Source organism: Scomber japonicus, chromosome 9 (assembly GCF_027409825.1).
Source record: "Scomber japonicus isolate fScoJap1 chromosome 9, fScoJap1.pri, whole genome shotgun sequence".
Classification (NCBI taxonomy): Eukaryota; Metazoa; Chordata; class Actinopteri; order Scombriformes; family Scombridae; genus Scomber; species Scomber japonicus.
This window is the reverse complement of record NC_070586.1, coordinates 30,289,342-30,314,708: the sequence shown is the minus strand read 5'-3', so window position 1 is coordinate 30,314,708 and position 25,367 is coordinate 30,289,342. Positions and strand designations below refer to the sequence as shown.

General features: G+C 42.3%; 1 protein-coding gene across 2 annotated transcripts; it reads right to left on the bottom strand.

Annotated features, from left to right (window-relative positions):
- Positions 1–68: 68 nt before the first annotated feature.
- Positions 69–25,367, bottom strand: si:ch73-138n13.1 (calponin homology domain-containing protein DDB_G0272472). Of its 2 annotated transcripts, none has more exons than XM_053325730.1 (13): positions 25,198–25,367; positions 23,351–23,514; positions 20,292–21,631; positions 20,097–20,187; positions 16,298–19,174; positions 14,750–14,875; positions 4,728–4,843; positions 3,412–3,574; positions 3,078–3,240; positions 2,399–2,529; positions 2,029–2,171; positions 1,822–1,909; positions 69–1,729 (listed from the first exon to the last, which is right to left on the bottom strand). In XM_053325730.1, the coding sequence occupies exons 3-12, from the start codon at positions 21,614–21,616 to the stop codon at positions 1,834–1,836; spliced, it is 5,211 nt and encodes a 1,736-aa protein (XP_053181705.1). In that variant the 5' UTR covers positions 21,617–21,631; positions 23,351–23,514; positions 25,198–25,367; the 3' UTR covers positions 69–1,729; positions 1,822–1,833. The 2 variants fall into 2 exon arrangements, with proteins under 2 accessions (XP_053181705.1, XP_053181706.1); XM_053325731.1 differs by having other exon boundaries at positions 23,351–23,444.

Here is a 25,367-nt window from a genome sequence, read left to right as displayed (position 1 = left end):
CCGAACAAAACACTAGACAGAAACTGCAGCTCAAGTCAAGTAAATTTTTTATTAAGAATTTATTCACTTTAGGACACTGGCCAGTACAACACAGTGTAATATACAGCTTTACTTTCAAATTAAAAAAGGACAAAGAAGGACATAAAAAATAAACCCTCACATTTATGACAAAGTAAAACATCATGTACATAGAAACCAGGGACAATCGCTCCAAAAGACTCGATCAACACATTCACTTTGTATTGCATGAGCACTCTGATGAGTTCACCCAAACACGGGAGGACATGGTCAATGAGAGAGAGAGAGAGGGGGGGGGGGGGGGGGGTTGCAGAGGTCAGTGCTGTAGTGCATCAAGTGACAAAGTGCTTAATAGAAGCTCAGAGTTGGCGGGTGGATGGCAGACATGAGGAGGAAGCTGTAAAGCAGGTGCAAATAGTCACATTTGTTTGGAGCGATGCGGAAGGGATAGAGTAATTTGAACAATGTAGTGAACAAACCATCCCTCCGCTGCGCTGGAGTAGTGTGAGCCAACACCCTGACACTCTGGGCCAGTCAGTTTGAGCGAAGCCTGGTTTAACAGCAAAGATTGTGCATGCACATAATAAAATAGAGGGGGGGGGATTGCACATTTTCTGGAAAAAAAATGGAGTGTGAGCTCTACAAGTTGAATATGGCTTTTAATGGATGCTTACCGTTACAATCATTCAATGTATTAAAAAGTGAGAGGAAGACAGGTTGATTAGTGTTTTCATACAGGATTGAAGAGTGTATTTGTGCTGATAAGGAGTGTGTGCATGATTGACAGATGCAAAGTCACTTGGCCAAAAGTCCCCCGTTCTCTCTTCCACAAAAACAAATATTTAATATTAGATAATGAGACAAAAAGATACATAGTATGCAGCAATTCTGACACTGTTAGGCTGTGAGTGTATCAAAGTAAAAGGCGTAGGAGCCTTTATTGTAGTGATGCATCTTAATGTTCTCTTTTTTTTTCAAAACTAGCTCTCTGTCTGTTAAATCAACAATAATACAAATATAACATCTCCTGATTACTAACATGATACACACTTCCACTGACCATCAAGTCAGTGGTGATTTGTTCTCTGTATTCAAGACTTTTAGTGACTGAAATGTTATCCTATGGCGACGCTTGTGTGATTCCGTCGTCAACCTCCGTTGACTGATAAGCACATATACCACAGACGTGGCCAACTTATACACATTAGTCGAGGAAGAAAACTAGATTACAAACATCTCGTAGAAGATAGGCTGGATTGTCCTCCAGCACACAATGAAGCACGTCCAGGGTGAAGAGGCGTCATGGTCCCACAAGTTAACCATTTCCTGAAATGCAGCTCGACAGGAAATCATTGGCTTTTTGTCCTCCCTGCCCCCACCCACACGTCTCCTGGTCCCTATTAAAGTGTTCATGTGAAGTCCCTCCTGGTACAAAAGAGCTCCCACTGATTCAAGCATGAAATGGATAAGCAGAGCAGTCTGATGGTTTTTTTTCCTCCTCTCTCCTTGCTTGATTTCTTTTTCCATAAGACGGAGACTCCATAAAAAGGCACCATGCACATTTATCGACCCAGATGGGAAGAGAACAAAAAACAAAAAACAAAACCCAAACAGAAAAAAAAATACATCAGCAGCGGTAGATTTACCCCTCCTACTCTCTGGGTCAAACGTTAAGGCTTCTGTTTCTCATAGATTCATCTGTTAAGGCAACCTTGAGGAGAGAATAAAATGATAACAGGTGTTAAAAATTGATATTTCTCCCTTACAGTGAAAGAAAGGTAGAAAAGTCAAAAACTATCTCACCTCACTATTTATTTAACTCTCATTTTCATATTGACTCAAGCGCTTCTTGGACTTCAGCTCTTTCAACCACTGAGGTGAGTCCTCCTCACTGCAGAGACAAGGGACAGACAGAAGAGGACAGTGAATGCAAGAAAAACAAACAGCTAAACAATGCGTGAAAAAATCCTCATGACTAGAGAATAATTCCTCCCTACTGGAGTCTCTTACCCATTTTCTTTCCCACCAGGTGGGGGCAGTACACGCGCTGCCCGTGGGAGGAAGGGGGATTTAGGGGAGCGGGAAAGCTGGGAAGGGGAGGGAGAGGGTCCATCAATTTGATTGTCAGAATCGCCCCTCTTCTTTAACTGTGCCTGATAACAGGAATAGATCATGCTTAACTTTTTTTAGTGATGAGTCATTCTAGTTTATTTCTTAATAAAATCCCATTGATACATGATCAGAGAGATTAGAACAATTACAGCACTGTACAATATCACTATATAGCATCAAATCAGACTAACAAATCAGGTTAACAAACTTTATATTTGGTGAGTGCTTACAGTGGATTCATTTTTCTTCCTCCTTGTATAAAACTCACCTTTAAAGCTGAAGGGTCCACTCCAGGGAACAGGGCGATCCTCTGTGGTTGAGAAGCAACAGCAGGGCTGGCATCTGCTCTGGCCTGCTCCTCAGAGTCCGAGTCATCATTCTTACTCTCAACCCTCTCCTCTGTCACAGGAAGAGCACAAATGTATATTGTTTTGTGAATGGACAACTGACACATTGAAATTGCATTTGAACAAAATTAAACTTTAAACAGTATCATTTCCACATATATCTGTTCAATGTGTAGTGAAGAAATAGGTCATGTGATTAAATCCAGTTTATGACATCTTGTAAAGTTTGGCTAGTCTTGTTTGGTGCCCAGTAGGGTTGGGAAATATGATGAAATATACTGTGGGATGATAGATGTTTGGCACCTTTAGAGATTTTTGCCACATTGTTCATACTGTCACAGCGATCCTTTTAAGATCTCAGATAATGTTAAGCCACTGCTTTAGTGGATTTAGAGGATTTTAGTATCAGGCAATGAAGTACCCTGAATTGTCAGGTACTTACTGGATTATCCAGTAGTTCTGCCCAATATTGTTTATAGTTATTTGAGCTATATTCCAGAAATCTATCACATTACAACATATATATTATTATCTTGATTTAAATTTCTATTGCCCCACCTAAAAAAAACCAAAGACTTCAGTTCTAGTAGACATGCTAACCTGTGGAGTCTCTATAAAGCCAGTCCCCAGCGGTTCCTCCCTCTCCTTCTCTCTGGGCAGCATGCTGACGGACAGCTCTGGTGGGTCTTGTCCGTGGGGCTCGCTTCTTTCCCAGTTGAGCTCTGGAGCGGAGAGCGCTGTTGTCTAACAGAGTAGTCGGGGCCTGGACACGCAGACACAGGGAGAGAATAAATCCAGGGCAAAAGTGTCAGTGCAGTCATGAGGAACATGTGTTGATAAAACATGTAAGAGAAACGAGAGACTGATGAGGGGCACGCGTGGTGGTATGTGCCATCCAAAAAGCTCAGCTGTGGTTAACTCGGATGACACTTACATCAGGGAAAGGGAGCGGCTGGTTCTCGGATGACGATGATGGAGGAAGGCCATCCGGGGTGTCGGTATCAAACAATGTGGCCTGTTCGCCGGGCGTGTGCGATGGACTGGGCTTTCTTGGTGAGCTGAAGTTGCTCTCTGAGCTGGGAGTGGCAGGAGTCAGACTGAAAATGGTTAAAAAGAAGGAAAAAATAGTTTAGAAACACCTCTAAAAATAATGTGTGGCTACTGTGAGCACAGCTACAAATTAAACAGAGTGTGAGTCACATCTTTTCTTTTGTTCCTGCCTTTACTGTGGGAAGCTGTGATGTAGATGACGCACTTAAAAGACAGACTGTGGGCCTCCCCTGTCACAATGACAGTTAACAACAGCATTTCATACATACTATGCATTTAAAAGACTGACGTCATCTTATTCATTATGAATATAAAAAAAGACCAAAGAAACTTTTTTTTACAGATGACAAGAGAATTAATGTGCTTCTTTTCAGCTTGTCAATGTTGTGATATTATTTTCTCACCACAGGAGGTCAGTAACAGATTGCAGGAGAAAACTGGAGCTACTGACTGTTTGTGCTCCACTCTGACCAACTACCGCATTTCCTCAAACAGTGATCAGGACCTGCAGAGGGTACCACGCTTATATTGGAAGCAGGTTTATATTAGAGAGATACCTTTATTTCTTATTCCCTCTGTCTGATGAATATATTTGTTTATATTTTAGTACGAAGCCTCCTTCTGATCTACTTTGTTTGTTATATTTGTGTCTGCATGACGGTAATTACGTTAATTTACTTACTTACTTACTTTGTGATAGTCGGTTAGAAGGCTACTCCCAGAAATGGAGTTACCTCCAGGTTACTACTACTTATGTATAACTGGCATGCATATTATTTAACAGGTACCAGAAGGTTTTTCACCAATGTATTTTCCCCTGCCCTGTTTTTTGGCGTCAGTGTTGACCACACACCCAGCCATTATTAGAGACCTGGCTTTTAATTGACTACCATCTTTTATTTGATGAAAAATGGTAACTGTTTTTTATTCCCATTATTTACATTTTATATTCCAGCTGAACTGTTTGACACAGGCACACAGATAGACACAAGCCTTCAGACAAGTTGAAATTAAGTCCAGTTTAATCCAGTTATTCTACATGAAAAATATATATAAGAGTTATTTCCCCTCTATTACACTTGTAGAGTGTATGTGTGTATATGTGTTGCATACCATTTCATGATGGACAGCTCAGATAATTTATTCACCTGTGCTGTGTGCATGTAAGATGCAGGTAGTGCAGTCAGAGTGTGCGTTTACCTGTCGTCAGTGCGCAGTCCCGTCTCCCAGGTCCCATACTGACTGTCAGTGTCACGCACTGGAGTTTCTGAACCCTTCCCCTCCTCCTCACTGCTCACACTTTGCTTCTGCTGCACCTAGAGGCAAGAGGAGAGAGAGAGAGAGAGAGATTATTAATGAATGTGGAGGAATCAAATTGGATTGAAGTTATATAACAGACTAGCCTGAGAGACACCAAAAGCAGGTCTCTCATTGTGTATGCAACTCACACTTTACATCAATGCAACTTAGTGAAGGTGACATTATCTCACCCTAGTTGTTAAATGTTTTTGTGAATTGTCCTTTAATATTTATATAGCTAAGACAAGATAAACAGGTCATAAATCTGCTTAAGTGACAGGAATAATAACCTGTTATTATGAATAATAAAGTCCAGTAGACAGTAAATCGTCATCACTACTACTGAAGAGCTGAGTGTCGTGGTTGAGCGGCCTGCAGTGGTAAGACGGATAATGAAAGGTGAACGGACGAGTTAATGGAGACGGGACCAGAGTGGGGACAAAGACCAAGATGGGTGGGTGATTGAGTGTGTGTTTGCTGTGTACTGAACCGTGCCTCTTTTAATGAGGCCTGTACAGAGGACATACTGTCTCAAAACCAAACACGGCTCGCAGAGGCACGCCTGCGCATGAACTGATAACCCTGGCCTATATAGGAAAAAACAATAGAAAATCCTTCTGTCCTCAGATGTTGCCCGAGGGGTGGACAGAGAAATGTGATACACCTGGCTTGGTAATTGCTCAGGTTCCTAGACTATGAGAGCTCAGTTCAGCGGTGATGTTTATTGAGGAGTGACTGTAAGTGAATGCAATCCTTGTTTTCTTTGTACATGTGAGAGCCCTGCAGAGGGGGAAAAAAAAAAAGAGTTGGACAGAGACAATGAGAAAGAAAATCTGGAGTGTGACTGTGAGAAATTTTGATTGAGTGAGTGGAAGATAAAAAGAACAGTGGAGCCAGATGTCGTTCGTCAACTGTGCCTTTCCTGGCAGAGTAAAAAAAGGAAAACAGAGAACAGTGAGAATGGCATTCAATGCCGCTGCTCCCTGCGTCTGAGAAAGTACTTGTGCTCAAGTTCATCCTCTTCTCAAGGATTTACCACACTTGCGCTTTTCAAGTTGACATCACAGGGTCACACCACTTACCCTCTCATATACACACACTTTTGAGCCCTGTGTCCACCAACACTTGAGTGGGGAACAAAGCATGGAGTATAAATTAACCCGTAGGCTGATCATACAGAATCAGGAAACAAATACTCCACTTATCTGGTGTTCGTGGTGGGCTCGATTACACGCAGCGGCTAATTCAACCTTCAGCTTTCCATAAAGAATGGCTGCCCAGAATAACGTACGGCAGTAAGTCTGACAATGAAACAATGTAGTGTGTGTCACGATAGTATCAACTGAAGCAATAGATCCATAACACATCTAATGCATGGGGGCAGCCAGTATGTACCTTTCGTTCTTTTTTGCCTGAGTTACAGATAACATATAAGAGATATAATATAGATATAAAGATATAATAAACACATTTATTGTGCTGAAATAGCTCATTTACAAAGTTCAAGGGCCCAGTGTGCTTTAAACGAAGTACTTAATGGATCGTCTAACAGTGTCTGAAAACCCCTTTCCGATGACGAAGGCTGCCTCCTTATATTTTTTTGTAATTTTCCAAAACAGGTGCGTCCACTCTAATTTCATTCTTTGCACTAATACTTCTGTCTCAAGACTGTCTAAAAGTGTGCACCATTATCCCAATTTTTCTGTGATTTCTAATGTCTTCTGCGTCTTTATTACAGCAGGGCTGCCTTCCAGTTTACAGTTTTAAACAGGTTTTAACACTTTTGCCTAGAAACATCGTACAACCCAGCTTGATTAAAGCAGACACTGTCTTGATGAGTGAGGTGGCCCTGTAGGGGGCATCACTGTGAGCGTACTATGTAATTACTCAATCTTCGCTTCAGCTCCCGGCGGGGTTCTTGGTATTATGTCATCCTTCTCTCTCTTTTGCCTGTCTTAAGCTTCTGTCAGTGTTGTCAAAATGCCAAGAAAAAAAATCAACTTAAAACTAGGTCGTATAAATTCTGATGATAAAAATTCCTATCGTATGTGTGCATGAGTGTTACACAGCCTGAACACTCCCTGAACACACCCTAACCTGGCCAGCATAGAGGAGGTATATTTGCCTTTGCTGGAACATGTTTCAGAGAGGCGCCGTTATACAACTGCTGAAAGAAAGGACTTATGGCAGCCCACTCAAAGCAGCAGCTGAAAAGCCTTTAGAGGCTCATTCATAATCTCATACCATTTATTATTCAGTAAAATAGGAGCTTTTAACAGCCTTGGTGTTTAACTTCAATTGGGTTCTTTCTGTTTTCTTTTTTGGTGCAGTTTGCATTCATCTCTGCATGCTACAGCACCGGATCAGACAAGTTTATTGACCCAACAATAAAAATAAAAAAACTTTTATGACTGATGCTCACAGGTATAGTCTCTACTATCAGCAACAAACATGGAAAATGTGGCCTACCCAAACCAGCAGGTCTCGTAACTATGATTTATAGCTGTCAGAAGGCAAAGCTTTTCCTTAATAACATTAGCAATAGCCAGCTTCCCCTAGACGACGACAGGAAGGGTGTGTCGGGGGGAAATAACATAACAAAGAGCGGATGAATGGAAGGATGAAGGAGAGAAAGGCCTGATCACTGAACAGGGCTGACTGACAATCTGCGGAGGAAGGGGCTGGAACGAGGTCTTGGAAACTTCTACTCGATAACGCTGCAGTGCTACGCGTGACCTGTGACACATTCACACAGGAACGATCTCTCCTTCAGCCTAAACAGTGAAATGGAAAGTGAATAATTGCTTTGCCGCTACAGTGAAAAAGGGGAAGCCTGTAAAACATCTAAACAGATGGTGTTACATCAGAGTGGTAAACACAAAGTGAGCAGCTACTGTAGAGGTAATAGTGAATTAAAAAGAACAGAGCATCAAAAACACAAGCCTTTAACGCCGTAGAGGAATGTGTGTGCATCTTCAGAGCTGCAGTCTTTAAATGGATAAGTGGGTTATCTTAGGTCTGAATTGAATAATGTAAAACTATTAACAGCCATAAAAACTGTCTCAATCACAACAGTAGACCCCTTAGTATGTCTCCACTCTCCATTGTCTAATCAATCCGGCTGGGGCAGGGTGGGAAAGTATGCTATGCGTGCACTCATGGACGCAGCGGTAATCAATATCAATATCCTACAGATATTCCTAACAAGTGCTCCCGCGAGCGCTAATCTCATGTCAACAAATGGGCATTCTAGCCGCACGTCAAACGGGTTACATATAATAAAAACGTCCCCTGCTAGGTCAAGCTGAACAGCACTGTGTTATTCTTTCATTACATAAGTGATACATACAGACGAGGGGTTCAATGCAGTGCAAAGCATCTAGTAAGAAAGGAGGGAAAGAATGTAAAAAACCTGACTTGGCTTAAGAACTTGGACCTGACATCAGCTGAATGTTGGGATGTGGCCGAGAAGGGAGCGGAGACTTTAAAAGGATTAATTCTCATTACTTTCAGTCCGGGGTTTATTTTCCTGTTTTTGCCAACATTACTATTGTATGAGTTCATATTTTTTGACAATTAAATGTAAAGATATTCAAGAATAACCATCACCTGTCAGTTATAATCATCAATTTGACATTTGTTTTTTAGCAATGCTCACATAAATACACGTTTATATCACAGGCTGCCAGTTTCGTTTGTGATTATTTCTGTTGACTGTTGTACATACGTACTCTTCATTGGTTTAGTCTACCATAAATAAATTACTAAAAATATTACTATACATTATTTCTCTTGACAATAACTTACTCATGTAATTTACTTTTGATTTATTATATAAATTTGACGTTCACTGTTTTTTACATTTTTATTAACTTCTGAAACATATGGAAACAATATTTTTCCATATGTTTTCCCACTTGCATCCACAACACAAGACACCAGGAGGGTGATGTCAGAGTCTGGTCGACACCAGCAGTTGTCAGTTTATATTTATACAACATATGATATGACACAAATGCCACAGCAGAGTAGTTAAGTAGTTTAGCGATTGGGTTAATATTATGAATGAGTCAGATATCAATATCCACTTTCATTCACTTGTACAGCCATTTAAAATATCATGTAGTGACAATACAGCTATTTACAGAGAGATTCAGTAAAGCAACAATAAAGCTCCAGATTAAATATTAAAATCTGTTAACTGGATATTGACTGTTAGCAGTTGAATTTGTGGTACTGCAATCAATGGGTAGTTGTGATTTCCACATCCTCTCCTTCCTCTCAGCCATTTACTGTCTACCTGGCTACTGTCTACCCCATTCAGCTAGCCTCTTACTGTCACTCATCTGCTTAACACCGGCCCAGAGGGGAGGCCCGCGGCTCTTAGACACCACAATCACATCTGTACAGGCCGACTAAAAAGACATGTCACCACAGCTGGTAGTCATGCAGACGCCATGAAAACACCTCTTATCTTAAGTTGTGACTCATGAGGTGTTGCACTACAGTGTAGCAAACAGGCGTAACCTAAAGATAGGAATGACTCTACTGCAATGTATCCATGTCCCTACATGGATTTATAAATCTGTCCTGTACGCAGAGAACAGAGCAGTGCCTATTACAAAAAAAAAACAACAAACTAAAAACCACATACTAGACGACATAATAACCTGAAGAACTAGTATAGCAGTGTTGTTAAACAAAGAGACATTGTGTCAGGGACAATGTAAGATAGAGAAGTGATGACAGGAAAGACAGATAGAGAGAAAGAGATGAATGAAAGGCAGCAGGAGGTTAAAAAGTCAGAAGAAGCATAACAAGGCAGATGGATGAGTTCTTGAGATGTTGGAGATGTTTGGCTCGAGACCAAACTGTCGATGAAGCAGCAGCTGTTAACATGGTGACACTGCAGAACTGCACAACATCACTTCAAAATGCCTTCAATTCCATGTGTGCTTTATTTAACTCTAACAGATGTTATACAGTAAATATGTATGAACTAACAGCTATATCAGTCAGTTGGATATTGGATATATTGGTGTCGGATTATTGTTTGCAGTTGGTATCAGCAGTGGAAGACAGTACCAGTGCTTCCCTGGTGTGTGTGTTTGTACTTTAAATGAGTGTGTTGTCTTACAGCAGTGGGGGTGTTGGGTGCGGTGCGCCTGCGTAGGGACAGACGTTGCTGGCTGCGCAATGAGAACCTGCGGATAGATTCCCTGCTGCGAGAAGCCAGAGAGCGCAGGGAGTTGGTTCTCTTGAAGTCTCCGGTCCCATCCTCTCTCCCCCCTCCCCTCTCTACCGAGCTGGACAAAAAGCTGATTGCCCCATGGAGTGAGCGTCGCACATTTCCCACCCATCCTGACACCTGAGAGTGTGCCACTGACAGCTTGTCCCCCAGATACTCCATCGCGACCCAGTACACTCAACACCTGCCGTGTCAGAACAGAGCCTCCGAGCTGAGCTGTGACTCTTCTTATCACAGCAGCAGGGAATCATTAGAGTCTAGTTATGCTGGAAAAAGGTAGCAGTCCCGAGGAGAGTGACCTAGGTGTTCACTGGTGTGTGATGCTAGGTCAATACTGCAGTAGTGCAGAGGGTGACAGAGACAACAACAACACAGCACAGCCAGTCCGACGTTGAGGTGACAGTGGCGTCTGCTGCTTATAGCACTGCAGCACGAATACCGACAGCCGGTTCCTGACCGTTACAGGACTGAGCCTCTGCTCTATTTCACTTCTAAATGGCCTTTCTGCAGTGCAGTCCCAGTGGAGCCATCAGAACTCATCACCATCAAGGCTCCAGGCTGTCGGCCTAAAGTGAATTGTGAAGCTTTCTAATGTCTATTTCGATGCACACAAGATATGCTGTGATATTCCTGCCTCACCAACCGAGTGGGCATGTAGAGGTTACGTAAGGTTGCACTGAGTCCAACACTTACTATTAGTTATGCAGGGCACTACTCTGTGAGAGCGCCTGAAAAACTGCTGTGCTGGCAACCAACAGGTTTCTCTGCCATGTTTCTCTGGCTTCAAGTACAGAAAGTGACAACTACTCACGTACAGAACTGAAAAGCAGGAATAACTATATCACACCCTCAACACGTCTGTATGTATGTTTGGCAGAACATTCAGTTATCCATTTCCATCACATAGGCAGGCTGTGCTAATAATGCAGAGGATGAGAATTGGACTTTTAAGAGCACTCGGTAACACCTCCGTCAATTGTCCAGGTGTGAGCTTGTCTGTCCTGATCCCAGCCTCAATTACAGCCAATCTGACAGTTCTCCCAGAGCGGCTGTGGATGTGTTTCTTCTGAAACAAGGCCCAGGTTAAAAGTTGAAAAATCCATCCATCCAGCAGGGTTACATTTCCACAGGTCTTGATACTACAGTGGATTATACTATCTTCTGATAAAAAAGCTGAGAGGAGGAAATGGTGCAGGACAGCTGGTGGTAAAAGGAAAGCTGCTGTAGTCATTCGTATCCCATAAGGAAAAACCAGAGGGCAACCAACGCAGTACCAAATAGAAGAACCAGGCGAGAATACTGTGTGGTGGGGAAGTCAAATCCAGGGGAGACAAGAGAAACGGAGAGAAAATGTTCTCTCCTCGCCTTTTTCTGCAGGTACGGGCAGGTAGGAGAAAATGCGTCAGCAGTGCTGCTCTCTGTGCTCAGCACTGTAGGACTCACCGTCAAGGAGAAACAGGGTGGAGAGAGGGAGTGTGGAGCAGAGGCAGAGAGAACGAGAGGGAGAATGGGAGGTCCCTGATTCAGAGCGGGAGGGAGAGGAGAGGGGAGGGTGATATATGTTCTGCGGTGCTCTGTCGCTCCAGCCTGGTTCAGTTGCATGGCGAGGTGGTGAAGTATCACAGGCAGAACAGAGAAGAGGAAGGAGAGATGATTCTATTAAGATTCATCATTCAAAATAGAAAACAGAAGGTTGGAGTGAAATGAAAGTGGGGATGAGCAAGGGAAATTTCATCAGATAAGAATGAGTGCATGATACAAGTTTAGGAGAAAACTATAAATAGCTTGATTAGACGTGTGTGAGTGAGAGGAGTGAAAGGACAGGTGTGGCTGCTCCAAAATGACGAGACTGTATTCTCATCAACAAGACTTGTCAGCACAATGAGGCCCAAACAATGAATCACAATGGTCCAAGTGAGCGCTTGTTTAAATCTGACAGCAGAACAGACTACAAAATATGTTTTCATGTATGACAAACACTTCAACAGGTCTCAGTTGACCTGTGCGGATGATCTTGTACCTCAAATAAAAGAATAATAACCTACTCCAGACATACTTTGGGGAGTTAACCTCAGAGCAAACTGGGACAGAGGCTGAATAACTGTCCACACATGCCCCCTACAGGTAATCTGGTTAACATGTCTTTGAAGTGCTGAGCTAAAGGCGAGTCCACTGTGAGGTTCTCAGTTTCCAACAGCTTACAAACAGACCTCTATCCTGTACTCCTCAGCAGGAAAATGGCTACCTCTTGTACAGTATTCCAATTGAGGACAGAGTAACTCCATCTGAAAAAGCTACACTTATCATATTTCAGATCTGAAGTTACTTTCATGTAACAAAAATATATTATTTCACTAATATTCTGTCATCTCTACTCATTATCACTTATTGCTGAAACAATAACGCAATAAATTGGTGAAAATTCATGGACAACTTGATCTGAAACTGAACTGAACTTGTCACTTTGACAAAAAAATCTGGTAGAATAGGGTCCAGGTTGTAAAATCTTGACGTTTCCCTTTAACTGGATTCAGCCTGTCAAATGTTAGGATTTGTTTGTCTTCTTGGGTTTTATATTCTCATAAATACAATAATTTTGGGGGTTTTGGACTGTCGCTTTGCCAAAAAAGCTGTTAAAATAAGTCATTATGCCTCTGAGAAATGTTTATATATTATAGACTGCATATCCCACATGTAATTGAAATAAATTCTTGTCCGATTAATCAATAATGACAATAGTTTTTGTTGCAGCCATACTCAAAATAAATTGGTGATCAACAAACAATGTGAGCTTGGATAAGAAACAGTAGAAAGGTTCAAAAAAGGTTCTTTTTTCTGCTGATTTTAATGAAAGATGTACAGACAAAAATTGTTCTGGATGCAATATTAATGGTTTATGGCGAGACATAACCGCTCCATATTACATTACATACTCCTCATGATAGTTAATATCCTCTACTGGAAGTGACTCACAGCTGCTCATCACTTCCCCTCTTCTGCTGACATCATCATTCCATGCAAAGCAGCAGCCAGAGACCCAATCAGCAACCGCACGCACACCCACACGCACACACACACACACACACACACAAACAAGGAGATACGGGATGTAGCTTGAGTGCATACAATACACTGTATATGACAACTACCTGCTGTAGTTTCAGTATTATGTAAAATGACGTCTCTCACAGAGAAACATCTGTGAGAAGAAGACAGAGTTGTGCTGGTACTTACCCAGAGGCAGTGTGGAGTCAAGCAGCATGTCCACATGTACAACACAGCTCCACGCCCGCTGCCCATCTCTGCTCTGCCCGTGCTCACCAGCCTCAGACCCTCTGACTTATCCATATGATGTCACCTCACACAACTATTAGCTCATTGTTGTAGTCTGAGAATGCTTCCGCCCGTAAATGCAATCCAAGGAAATGAATTAACTCATATTGGGTAACACTGACTTTCTTCTTAAATCTTAAGGCAACATTACCGCACAATGTTTGAATGTTACATGGTAACATTGTTCTAAATGTATAAATACAGAGATAATAAGGGTTAGGGTTAGATTTTGTGAAAATAAAAATAATAGTACTCAGAGTGTGTTGGAGATGTGTGTTATTAAGAAGGAAACAACAGTATGGCTACTAATCCTCCATAAAATCGTTGTCGTTTTTACATGATTTCATAACATCCAGTTTTATAATCCTTTATTTTATTGCATACTTATTTATGTCTCTGCCTTTAAGGGACATCATCTCTGATACAGCATCTCTGATACTGTCTCTGATGCTACACTGCTGGCACCGTGTTCAAGTTCAACATCAGCCAGCAGCAACACACACCAGAAAGGGGCGAGAATGATGCACTGAAACACAACCAACCACTAGATGGCGGAATTGACCTTTAAACTCATGACAACTTCAGTTGCACTCTATCATGCCAGTGTGTAATTAAATGACACAATATACTGTACTTCTGGATTCATAGTGTAGGCCAACAATTACAGTCTCAATGACAAAGAGTCAACATAACCCTACTCTGTGTATCTTATCTGTATCTAAACCGCATCAGTTTGAATGCTGATGATGCATGTAATGAATACAGCTGCGAATAATATACAGGTGAATTCCAATTGACCCATTTCAACTTGTATGAAAAAACAGAGCTGAACAGCAAGGTTAAAGTTAGGAGTGTCAGGTGTAACCATGTAGCGAGGAGGAAAACAGTAACACAGCTATTGTGTGTCTGCAGGTCACATTATCATTAAAAAGCCATTTCACTTCACTGCTTTCACTGAGCTGTGCTCACAGGCTGCTGACAGATGAGTAGTGACAACATGTACAATCCTGAATTACAGGCCTGAGAAGGTGTGTGGCTGCAACTTCCTCAAAGCATGACGTGGGATGGGTGGAAGCGAGTCTAGCAAGCTGTACCTTCAACATTAGTCACAGACGATTTAATATCTGAGCACAGCAGCATTGACCTGTCAAAGTTTAGTCAACTATATTCCACCTCTGCCTCCTGTTTGTCTTCATTGCATGAGACCTATGCACACGCTCTCAAACACACACATTACACCGCTCCCATGTTTCAACAGAGTTGTGTGAGAAATAGTCCGATAATGATAGTGATTGTAATGAAGCTTAAACTAAGCTGCTAAATTTGCTGCAGCTGGACTCACCCAGCTGTGGCGGTCCTGTTCTCTGTGGGCACTGCGACTCCTCATCCTGGAAAGGCTTCCCTCCAAAGCACTGCTTGAAGGGGCCGATCGCCGTGACACACTGCGGGAACGCATCCTGTTCAGCTCCTAGCAACACAGAGAGACCAGAGTCAACTTCGCATCTACATCATTCTGTTTGTATGGAGAATCTCAACTATGCATACTGCAGTTGGGCTGTTCAACCATGCGTCTTTAAAAATTATTTTGAAGTAGGTGATGAGGTATCGAGATTGCCATCTGAGTAGGAAGTAACCTTTTAAACGTACTTATTTTTTTAACATTCAAACATGTTTTAAATCAGAGTCAGAGCCCCACATATTTTTTTAGTAATCTTGTAGGCCATGCAAACATTTTCTTGATGACAATCTGAGCCCCACTCATTTTTAGTAATGTTGTATCCAAACACATTTTTATCTTGACTTCGGCCCATGTGTGAAAGTCTATTCTATGTTCTCTCTACTTGCAAGCATGAATTAATAAATCAAATTATGACTTTCTATAAACACACCTGAAGTCTGTTCATTACCTTGCTGCATGTTATAGTATATTGCAATGTCTGTGAGAGATATTCATGTGCCACATAATTTTGAATTGAATTGACGTCTTGATTTTCTCAGCACTCTTGATACAAAGCGTCACTGCAGCAAGTATATGGCATAATAATCTGGAACAACTGGTAAATGCACAATGTGCATGGCCACTCATCTACTAGTTCAAACAGGCACATACATTGCAGCGGTATGGTTTAGCTAACAGTGAAGGAGCATAGATTAATGGACATTGTTTTGCTTTAGTGGTAGGACATCTTTAAGTGGAGATAGTAGAGAGATGACAGTAAATGAAGGAGGGAAGTGACTAGTGTCCTAACCACTAAGCCATTGAGGTGTCTCACATTATAATTTTTAAAATGCTGAAAAATTTAAAAATAAACTGTCCATTTGGTATCCAGCAGTTATGAAAGAAATGGCACTGCCCCACTGGCCTTAGACTATACTGTATGTTGCTCACTGGTGATACATACTGATGTTAATTGTTATGTGTTTCAGTAGTATAGTATTAAGTAGCATAGTATAGTAGTAAGTAGTATATAGAGTATTTATTTGAAGAGGAATAGAGTTTTACAGTTTGTTCTAGCTAGCACATCCAAGACCGGTCATTTCATCTTGCACTTATCTTTCTGCTTTCTGGCAGTTTAGCTTTTGGCAGTTTTATACTGGAATGATGCCACATTTGAGTGTGTATTAAAAAGCTATAACTGTGTGCACTTTGTCCTATTGCACTTTATATCAGGTATCAATAAAACTATGTAAATCTTGAAGCACTTTAAAACAGGTAATATTTTATAAACTACTTCCAGCTTTTTTAATTTGCCTCCAGACAAAAATGTTGATTTTAACATACATATATACATACTGAAACTCTTTAAAAGATGACAGAATGTTAACATTTTCCACGTAAAGATGATTAATGTCTGCCTCTGATCGTTTTCCTTGGATCACTCTCACTCACCTGGGATCCCTGTGATCTCCTCTGGCTCCGGACCTCCACCCTGCTGTCTACAGGAGGCTGTGGTTGTCTTGGTAACCAGATCTGGTCTGCAGGAGCGCCGCTAGAAAGTCCACCAGGAGAAACACCAGTTTTGGCCTCTGTCCCAGGAAAAGGTGCTAAGTGAAGTGGGTCATCCAACACACCAGACCAATGTCTCTGTGGAGCTGTGAGCCGTTCCTCCTGCCTGAGGAGGAGTTGCTCCGGGCTGGGTCTGTTGGTGTGTTTTCTGGGTTCATCTACTGGTTTGTCCACAGACATCTCAACAAGCTGCAGCTCCCATGGGTCTTGAGGAGATGTCGTCCATGCTGGGCTTGTGAATCCGACTGTCTGCGCTGGCACCTTCCAGCTTAAATCCCTCTCAGGCTGTAGCCAAGCCCCAAACCCAGAGTCTACACCCTGAATACTAGAAACAGGAAACAAATCTTTACTGGGGGAGGGCTGAGATTGAGATGTGAAAGAGTCTATATCAAGGATGGAAGGTTTGTAGGGTTCCTCTGCTCTGGGAGATGGTTCCTTCCATCTTGTTGCAAGATCGCTGCGTTGAGAAGTAGGCTTTGAAAATGGTTCGTTTCGGAGCACAGAGTCCAAATCCAGCACTTTAGGCCGAAGAGGAGTTGACTCCAATCTCAACCTCTCCTGCTCGTCTTTCTTTTGTTTCTCTTTTAGTCGCTGTCTCTCTGTTTCTTGCTGCTTGGCTATCTGTCTCATTTTCTCTGCCTCCTCCCTCTCCATCTTCTCCTTAAGTCTGCGTTTTTCGAGCACTAACATTTGTAGTCTCTCCCTCTCTGCTTCTTGCTGTTTGGCTAGTTGTCTCATTTTCTCTGCCTCCTCCCTCTCCATCTTCTCCCTCAGTCTGCGTTTCTCAAACTCTAAAATTTGTTGTCTTTCCCTTTCAGCTTGCTTTTGCTTTTCAAACTCCATGAGTTGTCTTACCTCAATCTCTTTCATTCTCTCCAGCTCCTCCTTCCTGAGCTTTTCCTTATCGAGTTCTCGCTGTCTCAACCTCTGGTTCTCTAATTCCTGTCTCTCCATTTCTAGTTGTTTCTGTCTCTCCCTTTCTAAATCTCTTTGTCTCTGTCTCTCCTGCTCTCTCAGCTTCTCTCTCTCCATTTCCTTCACACGCTCCTTCTCCATCTCCCTTTGTCTTTCCCTTTCTTTATCAAGCTCTTTCAGTCTTAACATCTCCTGTTCTAGTGACATCTGTTTCATTTTTTCTGCCTCCTCTCTTTCCATCTTCTCTCGGAGTCTCTGCTTCTCGAATTCCAACACCTGCTGCCTCTCCTTTTCTTTCTGCTTCTGTTTTTGAAAATCCAAGAGCTGTCTTCTCTCCAACTCTTTCATTCTCTCAAGCTCTTCCACTCTCTGCTTTTCCTTTTGAAGTTCCAGCAGCTGTCTCTCCCTGTCCAGCTCTCTCTGCATCTCCTCCTCCCTCTGTCTCTGCTTCTCCTGTTCTCGCTGTCTTGCCTTTTCCAACTCTCTGCGTTTTTCTTTCTCGAGCTGCTGCTGCCTCTCTCTTTCGAGTTCTCTTTGTTTCTCTCTCTCCATCTCTTGCATCTTCTGTTTTTCGAGCTCTAGCTGTTTCTGCCTTTCCAGTGCACGTTGTTTCTCCTCAAACTCCTGCTGCTCCCTCTCAAAAGCTTTCTGTCTCTGCCGTTCATGTTCTCTTTGCCTCTCCCTCTCCTTCATTCTTGCAAATTCTAAATGTGCTTGTTTCTCCATTTCGAGCTGTCTCTGTTTTTCCCTCTCCAATTCTTTCATTTTGCCATTGTGTCTTTCAGCCTCATTTTTTAGTTCTCTTTTCTTTTCTACTTCCATCATTTCCTCCATCTGTCGGTCTAACGCTGATCTGACATCCCTGTGTGATACGTGGCCCCTCTTCTTTGATTCCTCAGCTTGATCTTTTCCAAAAGCTTCATCTAAAGATGGATTCCTTCTAACTGGAAGAATCTTTCCTTGAGAGCTTCCCTGTGCAGACTTGACAGAGAAATCACTATAGGGTGCAGCTGTGTCCCCTATGTCAGGTCCTGCCTGAGAAACTGGCTCTTGTATTTGGCCAGTCAACGCAAAGTAGGTCGCCCTGGGTTTCGGCTGTTCTTCTGCCTGCAGCATTTTCAAACGTTTGGGAGCTGCAGCCACTTCCTCTTGCTCCGCTTCTCTCTGCCAGTCTCTGTCTATATTCAAAGCCACCTGTCCTTCCCTTTGTGACTGCTTTAGTATCCCTTTCTCTACGCCTGCATCATGTTCAAGACCTGAAGGGCTCCATTTCGGCAAAGATCCAACTCTCAGGTATCGAGGCTGCTGGTCTGGCGTTACTGCCAAAGCTGGTTCTGCTTGTGCTAAACCAGACCTCTCTGACGCCGGCCTGGTCCCCTCTGAACGTCTGGAGCGTAAAGTCATGGCCTTATCCTCCCACTGAGCTGATGGGATGCTCTCACTCACTGCCCTGCTCTCTTCCACTGCCTGCACAGTGTCGAAGGCATGTAGCACCTGTTGAGGACTTGATGGAGATACAGGCTCTTTGTAGGTAGCGGTAACCAGAGTTCCCTCATCCTCACTATTTGCTCTCCTATATGATGGGCTGCTTAGCGAGTCTTTGGCCTTGTTGGCAGGTTTACCGTCATCCACCATCAGCACACTGTGCTTCTCCACGACATTTTCAAACAAGGATGCCCGTACAGTCTGCACTTCACCGCTGGGACCACTTTCCTTGGGAGTACCGCCGAACATCTGTCGGGACTCAGGACCTTCAGTCATTGAGGCCTTTGTGAGCGGCTCTTGGTAATCATTTAAGTCCATCAATGTCCTCTGGTCAGTGGGGGTGCTAGCTGACTCTTCAGTCTAAGAAAATGTAGAGATATACTGAAAATTGTTAAGTGATAACAACAAATCCATAACCTGATTAAACAATCCAGCACATTTCTACAAAACTTTACCAGTTTAATAATATGCAACAATAAATATAGAGCCATTGCAAAGAATGAAAAGCTTTAAAAATCTACTCTAAAGTGAAACACTTCTTACTACAAAACCAGACATCAGAACAGATGTAACTTGCCAACAGAACAGGAGAAAATACATCACACAAAAGAGTTACAGTGATTAAATGAACAACTGTCAGTGTGGAAACGATATCCCCTTGTTCTACGTTGGCCTCATAAGAGTGGGTGTGGTGCAGTGGTAATCAAAGCCTCTCTGTGTTGACCTTTTCCCAGTGATCTCCTCTTCTCCGTGTTTCATAACTAGCAGCCACCACAGGTAATTATTGTGCCGGCTGTCTAAGGTTTCACAGCTTTGTATATCAACGGCAGTGACAATTGTTTTTGCTGCAATGCACCATTTCCTCTAGGGAAATTTTCTGCCAAACAGACTGACAGGGGTCCACAGTACATGTAAGCACTCTTTTATCTCAAAGGTGTATTTTACATTGTCCTGTTCATGCCTAACAGTAAATATATAGGCAGATACACAATTAAGCTCCTTTAACTTCCATCAAGGTTATTTTTTCCCAAGGCTTTACACATATTAGGATTTTGCAAATGCACACATGTTCTCTTACGGTTTTGTAATTATCGCTTTATGCCATGATCTTTAATTTAGCAAAACTTGACAAGAAACACACTAAAATGTAACATTGTGTAGAGAATAGCTTGTGAAAACATTTTCCACTCCACTGTAATAGTGTTCCTCATGGTTACTCTCATTTGTTTGCTAAATATAGACCAAGCCCAACAGGTACTACAAAGTTTAGTCCCTCTCTTACCCTCCTCTGAGGATCTTTGCTGATGTCATGGCGCTCTGTTGCTTCACTGAAGAAAACACTGGCAAGGTCTGGCGACCTCTCAGTTGAAAACCTGATGAACATACATCACACAAGACAAAAGCCATGCATGACAATGGGACTCTTGGACAAAGACACAGGACAAAAGCAAACTGAGATGCTAGGGGCAGCGCTTACCTTTTAGTAAGGTCGAGGGGCAGAGGGCGAGGCTTCAGTGCTGGTTTCATGATAGGACTCTGAGTTGGCGGTGTATCTTCTGTCAGTTGCTTGATGAGCTGTTTAACACCTACGGCTGGTTCAGTTTCAGGGACTGGCTGCACTGGAGAGTCAAGATCAGACACTTGGTCCGTGACCACTGCCCCAGGAGAGGATGAATCGAGGAGGAGATTTATTCGTGACTTGATGCTAACACCACGCTTATCCCCATTATTCTCTTTCACACTTATTTCTTCTGTCTTTTTGTTGCTTTGTTCTGAGATGACAGGTTTAGGAACAACATCAGTACTTTGTGGTGTGGTACTCTTCAAGTTTTTCTCTTGCTCTCGCCTCTGCGGAAGTGCTTTCTCTTCTGGAGTGTTCTCCTTAGTGTCTGCTTTGGGAGTTTTACGGTGTAGTGACAGTCCAATAGACTCAAACTTGGATGTGAGATCGGCCGAAAGGGGTCGTCTCCCAGTCCAGCGAGGGGCAGGAACTGGTGCTTCTGTCTTGGTTGGACTGCTGAGGAAAATAGCTGATACAGGTCTGGGCCTGGAGGCTCTGGGTTGGGGTCGCAGTGGCACAGCTGCCTTCGGTTTACTTTCTTCTTTTTCCTCTTCCTCTTGGCCTATCTGAGCGAGAAAACCCATGGACTTGGCTCTGGTAATGGACACTCCACCTTTACTGGGTATCATCTGGTCCTTCTCTTCCTTTTTGGTGGTTCCAGACCACTCTGCTGCAGGGAGTTTTTTAAGGCTCTTGGAATAGGCCAAGCTTGATGCACTAGGTTTTTGTCTCTCTACTGGCACAGGGGAAGTGGGTTTGCTGGGGTCTCCCGGGTCAAGAGGAAGGGCTGGTTTAAACGGCTGGACTACAGGCTTGGTTGTTTGCCCAGTGTTCAACTTAGTAGATGTTTTGAAGGCTGTAGGAGCAGGACGGTTGGGGTTGGTTGACACAGGGCTGGGTTTGCCAGTGGTTACTGGTTGCTGTGGTTTTGGATTGCATGGAAGGTCTGGTTTGTATCCGACGATGCGAGTGGATTCTGGTCGGGGCTTAGTGTGGGGCTTAGGGGCAAGTATGGGCTTAATAGTGGGGTTTTTCTCCATAGCAAAAGGCTTGGGAGTGAGCCGTGGTTTGGGGGCAGGAACAGGCTTGTTAGGCTCTGAAGTGATGATATGGGACTGGTTGATGGAGGGGATCTCCATGAGGGCCTTATTGCTGGAGTCAGTCAGGGGACTCAGGTGAAGTCGTCCTCCCGCCACTGTCCTCCCAACCTCCCCAGTCTGAACTTCCACCTGAGCTGCCATCCTTGTCAACAGCAACTACAGACACAAAGAAAGTTCTCCTCAGAATGACAAAACCAAAATGTCTCTACATCACTGACATACTCAGTTGAGAATAAGACTCATAATTAGCCTCTATCATGCCAATGCTGTGGACTTTGTCTTGGGAGTGTCTTACACTGCAGCACAATGCTAAACCTGAATGAGAAAGATATTTACACAAGGTTAATGATGACTCTAGAGGGTTAAAGGAGCAATACTGAGAGCTAAATCAAGAACAATATTATTAATCAGTGACTGATCCATTTTTTGTCTGTTACATCCAAGCAAGACATTTTGACAAGTCTGTCAGGGTTGACATTAAGAAACACACAGGTGTACATTATAAAAATAATAATGGCTGAATTTTGTTCTGCTGCTTTGGTTACAGGGTCCTGGTATTAGGCTAGGATTAGGCTTAGTGGATATCCAGATTGATTTTAGAAAGTCTTGGCAGTAAAAAAAAAAAAAACTGGGTTAGGGTTAGGGTTGAGCCATAGCCACATTTGGAGGTGGTATATAATGTGATTCCAATTAGATCTTTACAGACTTGTCTCAGTCTGGACATTCAGGACACTCAAATCAGACAGCAGTATGAGAGACAACAGACAGAACAACAGACACTGAAATAAACTGTGTGCAGGAACTTTGAGAGGGCTGATATATCTCCATTTCTCATGCTTTAGCGTTGGAAAAACGCGTCACCAGTGTATGTAGTTATGCCTATGTCGTTACTACAGTAACCCATGCAGATTGGCTGGTGATGTCTAGACACACAAATCCAGTCTGTTCACTGACAGTCTGTCTTAAAGATCTGATTTGAGTAACAAATCTGATTTTCCTGCAGTCTGAACAAAGCCTAAAAGGTCTATTGTGACAAAGCCCCATTACGTCAGCAACTGGCAACAATAAATGGGATGCAGCCATGATTTGGTTTATTTATAACACTTGTGCTTTTGCTGCAATGACATATGGAAAATGACTGCCATAAAAATTGATAAATTGTGATTAAAATGTGTTTACTCTTTTTTTTGGAACATGTTTTGTTTTCAAGAGAGCCAGAAATCAGAGTCTTCTCCTATGTCCAGTATTTTCATAATGCAGCACCTATTTTAGCCTAATGTGTTTTAAGTGTAAATGGGCATTTTAATGCAGCTTACCTTTATACCAGATTATTTTTTATTTGTTATGACCGATTCTAATCCATCACATAACTGCTGTAAAATGTGCATCACTAATCTGAATTACTCTGAATGAATCATGCTGTCGTACCTTTAAAGGTGGATCCTGTGACAAGGGAGGAGCTGAACTGTACAATGTCATTGTTTTCATGTTGTAACACAGGCAAATCAGGCTTTGACAGTGAATGAGTGGTTCCACTGCAAACTCATACCAGACTGCCATCACAAGAACTTTTGTATGTTTATCTTAAATTGACTCTCCAATCTAAAAGGAGGTGTTTATCAGTGTTTATCGGTCTGTTCTTTTCACACTATGACAATAATCAGTTGTATCAGTTGTTTCTATAGCGAGAGTGAAGATAGACAAACATTAAAACTCTCTGTTAGCCCTTTCAGAGGCTTCCTCTTCACATCTGATAATGCTTTCCACATGTTTCAGTGTTGAGATACTTCACTATACAGACTAGACTGTTTTTCTTTTTGGAGGGAAAAAAACATGCTGGCTCAAACTGTTTATAGGAATCCCAGCATATCTTACCTGACCAGATGTCAACCGTCTGCTGTAGAGCTCTGGCTTCTGCTGTAGCCAAGCACCGATGACATATCAGACAGGAGGAAGGAGTTGGAGGAGCCTGAGGGGAACACACTCTGTGTCAACAAAGCGCACAAGCTTTTCACTCAACACGACGGCAACGCTCAAGGCTGTTGGAGACAAATCACAGTAAATGCTTCTTCACTGTGGTGTTCTCACACTGCCACAATGAAGCAAACAAATGATAATGTTTACACGGACACAGACTTGAGTAAACACGGTCACACCCATACATTCAAGCTGATGGCATAAGTCCAGACATAGAACAAGCAACAAAATGTACAGCAAAGTCATTAACTCAAGCTCAACTGCTGTGTTTACCTTTTTACTATTCTTACAGTTACATAATGTTTTATATCACTGCTTGTCTGCCATCCTTTACACACTACTTACTATATCTATGTAAATTCAATCTGTGAATGTTAGAACAACAAATACAATAAACTATACTGCTGCTGTCGGTTTCATTGTGTCCGTGTGTCTGCTCATTTGCCCTGAATCTCATTATATGCATCAACTGATGCTTGCTCAAAGAGACTAAAGTTGAAAACTTGAACTTTAGTTGTTGACAGGAAACGCCTTCCTAAGATGGAATGCTAAACATTCACTCTGATGGCGGGTCGGGCAACACAGCAGGGATTAGGAAATTGTCTGTCTTATGCGGGCTCAGTAGACACAGGAATATCCTGCACAAACTGCAATACTGAAAGCAAAACAAAAAAAAAAAAAACAGAAAGAAAAACAAAAAACACCCTGATGTCCAAATATTTCTCTAAGCATGACCTGTTACACAATCAAAACATTTGGTGGGCATCTTCACAGCCATTTCTTTTATTTCTAACACTGACATAGAGACAAAAGGGCATAGAGCAAACCACCAGTGTTTGTTGTGTTTGTGGTACTAGCAAAAGATATCCAGTCAGTAACCTGGTTCATCCAGTTATACAGAGAAAATTTCCCATCATACACAATAGACAACTTCATGTCAACTGATCCATTAACAGCTAAAAGAAGAAGCAGGCTATAGTTTTAACACAGGGAGTTCTCACCATGGTTCTCACATGAAATTGTTATGCTTAAAGACTGTAGACCCTAAATTAAACAGGTATTATTATTACTGTAAACTCAGTGTTGGAGATAGGCCATAAACTAGTAGATTAAAAGTGAGATTGGCATATTATCAAAAATGAGCTAATAACACACTTATAATAAATATTACAAGTTATACGTTTGCAAATGCCACTGTTAGCCAAAGATTTAAATTACTTTGTACTTGTCAAATATGAGTTAGACAGGTAACCTACCTCCAAAAAAGTACTTAATAATGCCGCTCATTGAATGTTAAAACTGTTATCATTTGATTAAACTTTGATTTTTTAATACTGAATACATTGGTTTAGTGAGTTAAATTCTTCATATCAGTTTCTATTCAAGTCAGTCTATCCTAGTCTGCAACAAGTGTTAACCCACCTCCTCCTCCTCCTCCCTGTCCGCTCACCTAATCTACCTCGTATGGTGGACACAACCCGGTCCAGCAAAAGTATGAGTTGGCCTGCTCACAACAGGGATGCATTTAATGCGCAAATATGCACAAGTGTTACTGTGATGCATTCAGAGTAAGCGTGTCTTAACAGTCCCAGAGACTTCAAATAAGAGAGAAAACAATTACGCATCAACAGCTTGCTGGCTAGCGACCGTATGCTAACAACTCAAGAGGCTGAACTCGCAAAATGGAAACACTGACTGAACCTGTCTTTCGCTGGCTGTTTTAAACAGAACCGCAGACAACTTACCAAACAAGAAAGTCCGTTTTTTTTTGTCTTCTCTCTCTTTCTCTTGTCTTGTCGAAGCAACTTTAAACAAGCGACATTTCGCTTAACTTGGCCGGACAATGGCCAGTCGTGACAGTAGACAGGTTACCACAGGGGTTAGCACAGGAGCTAAGTTAGCTGGTTTACTTAGC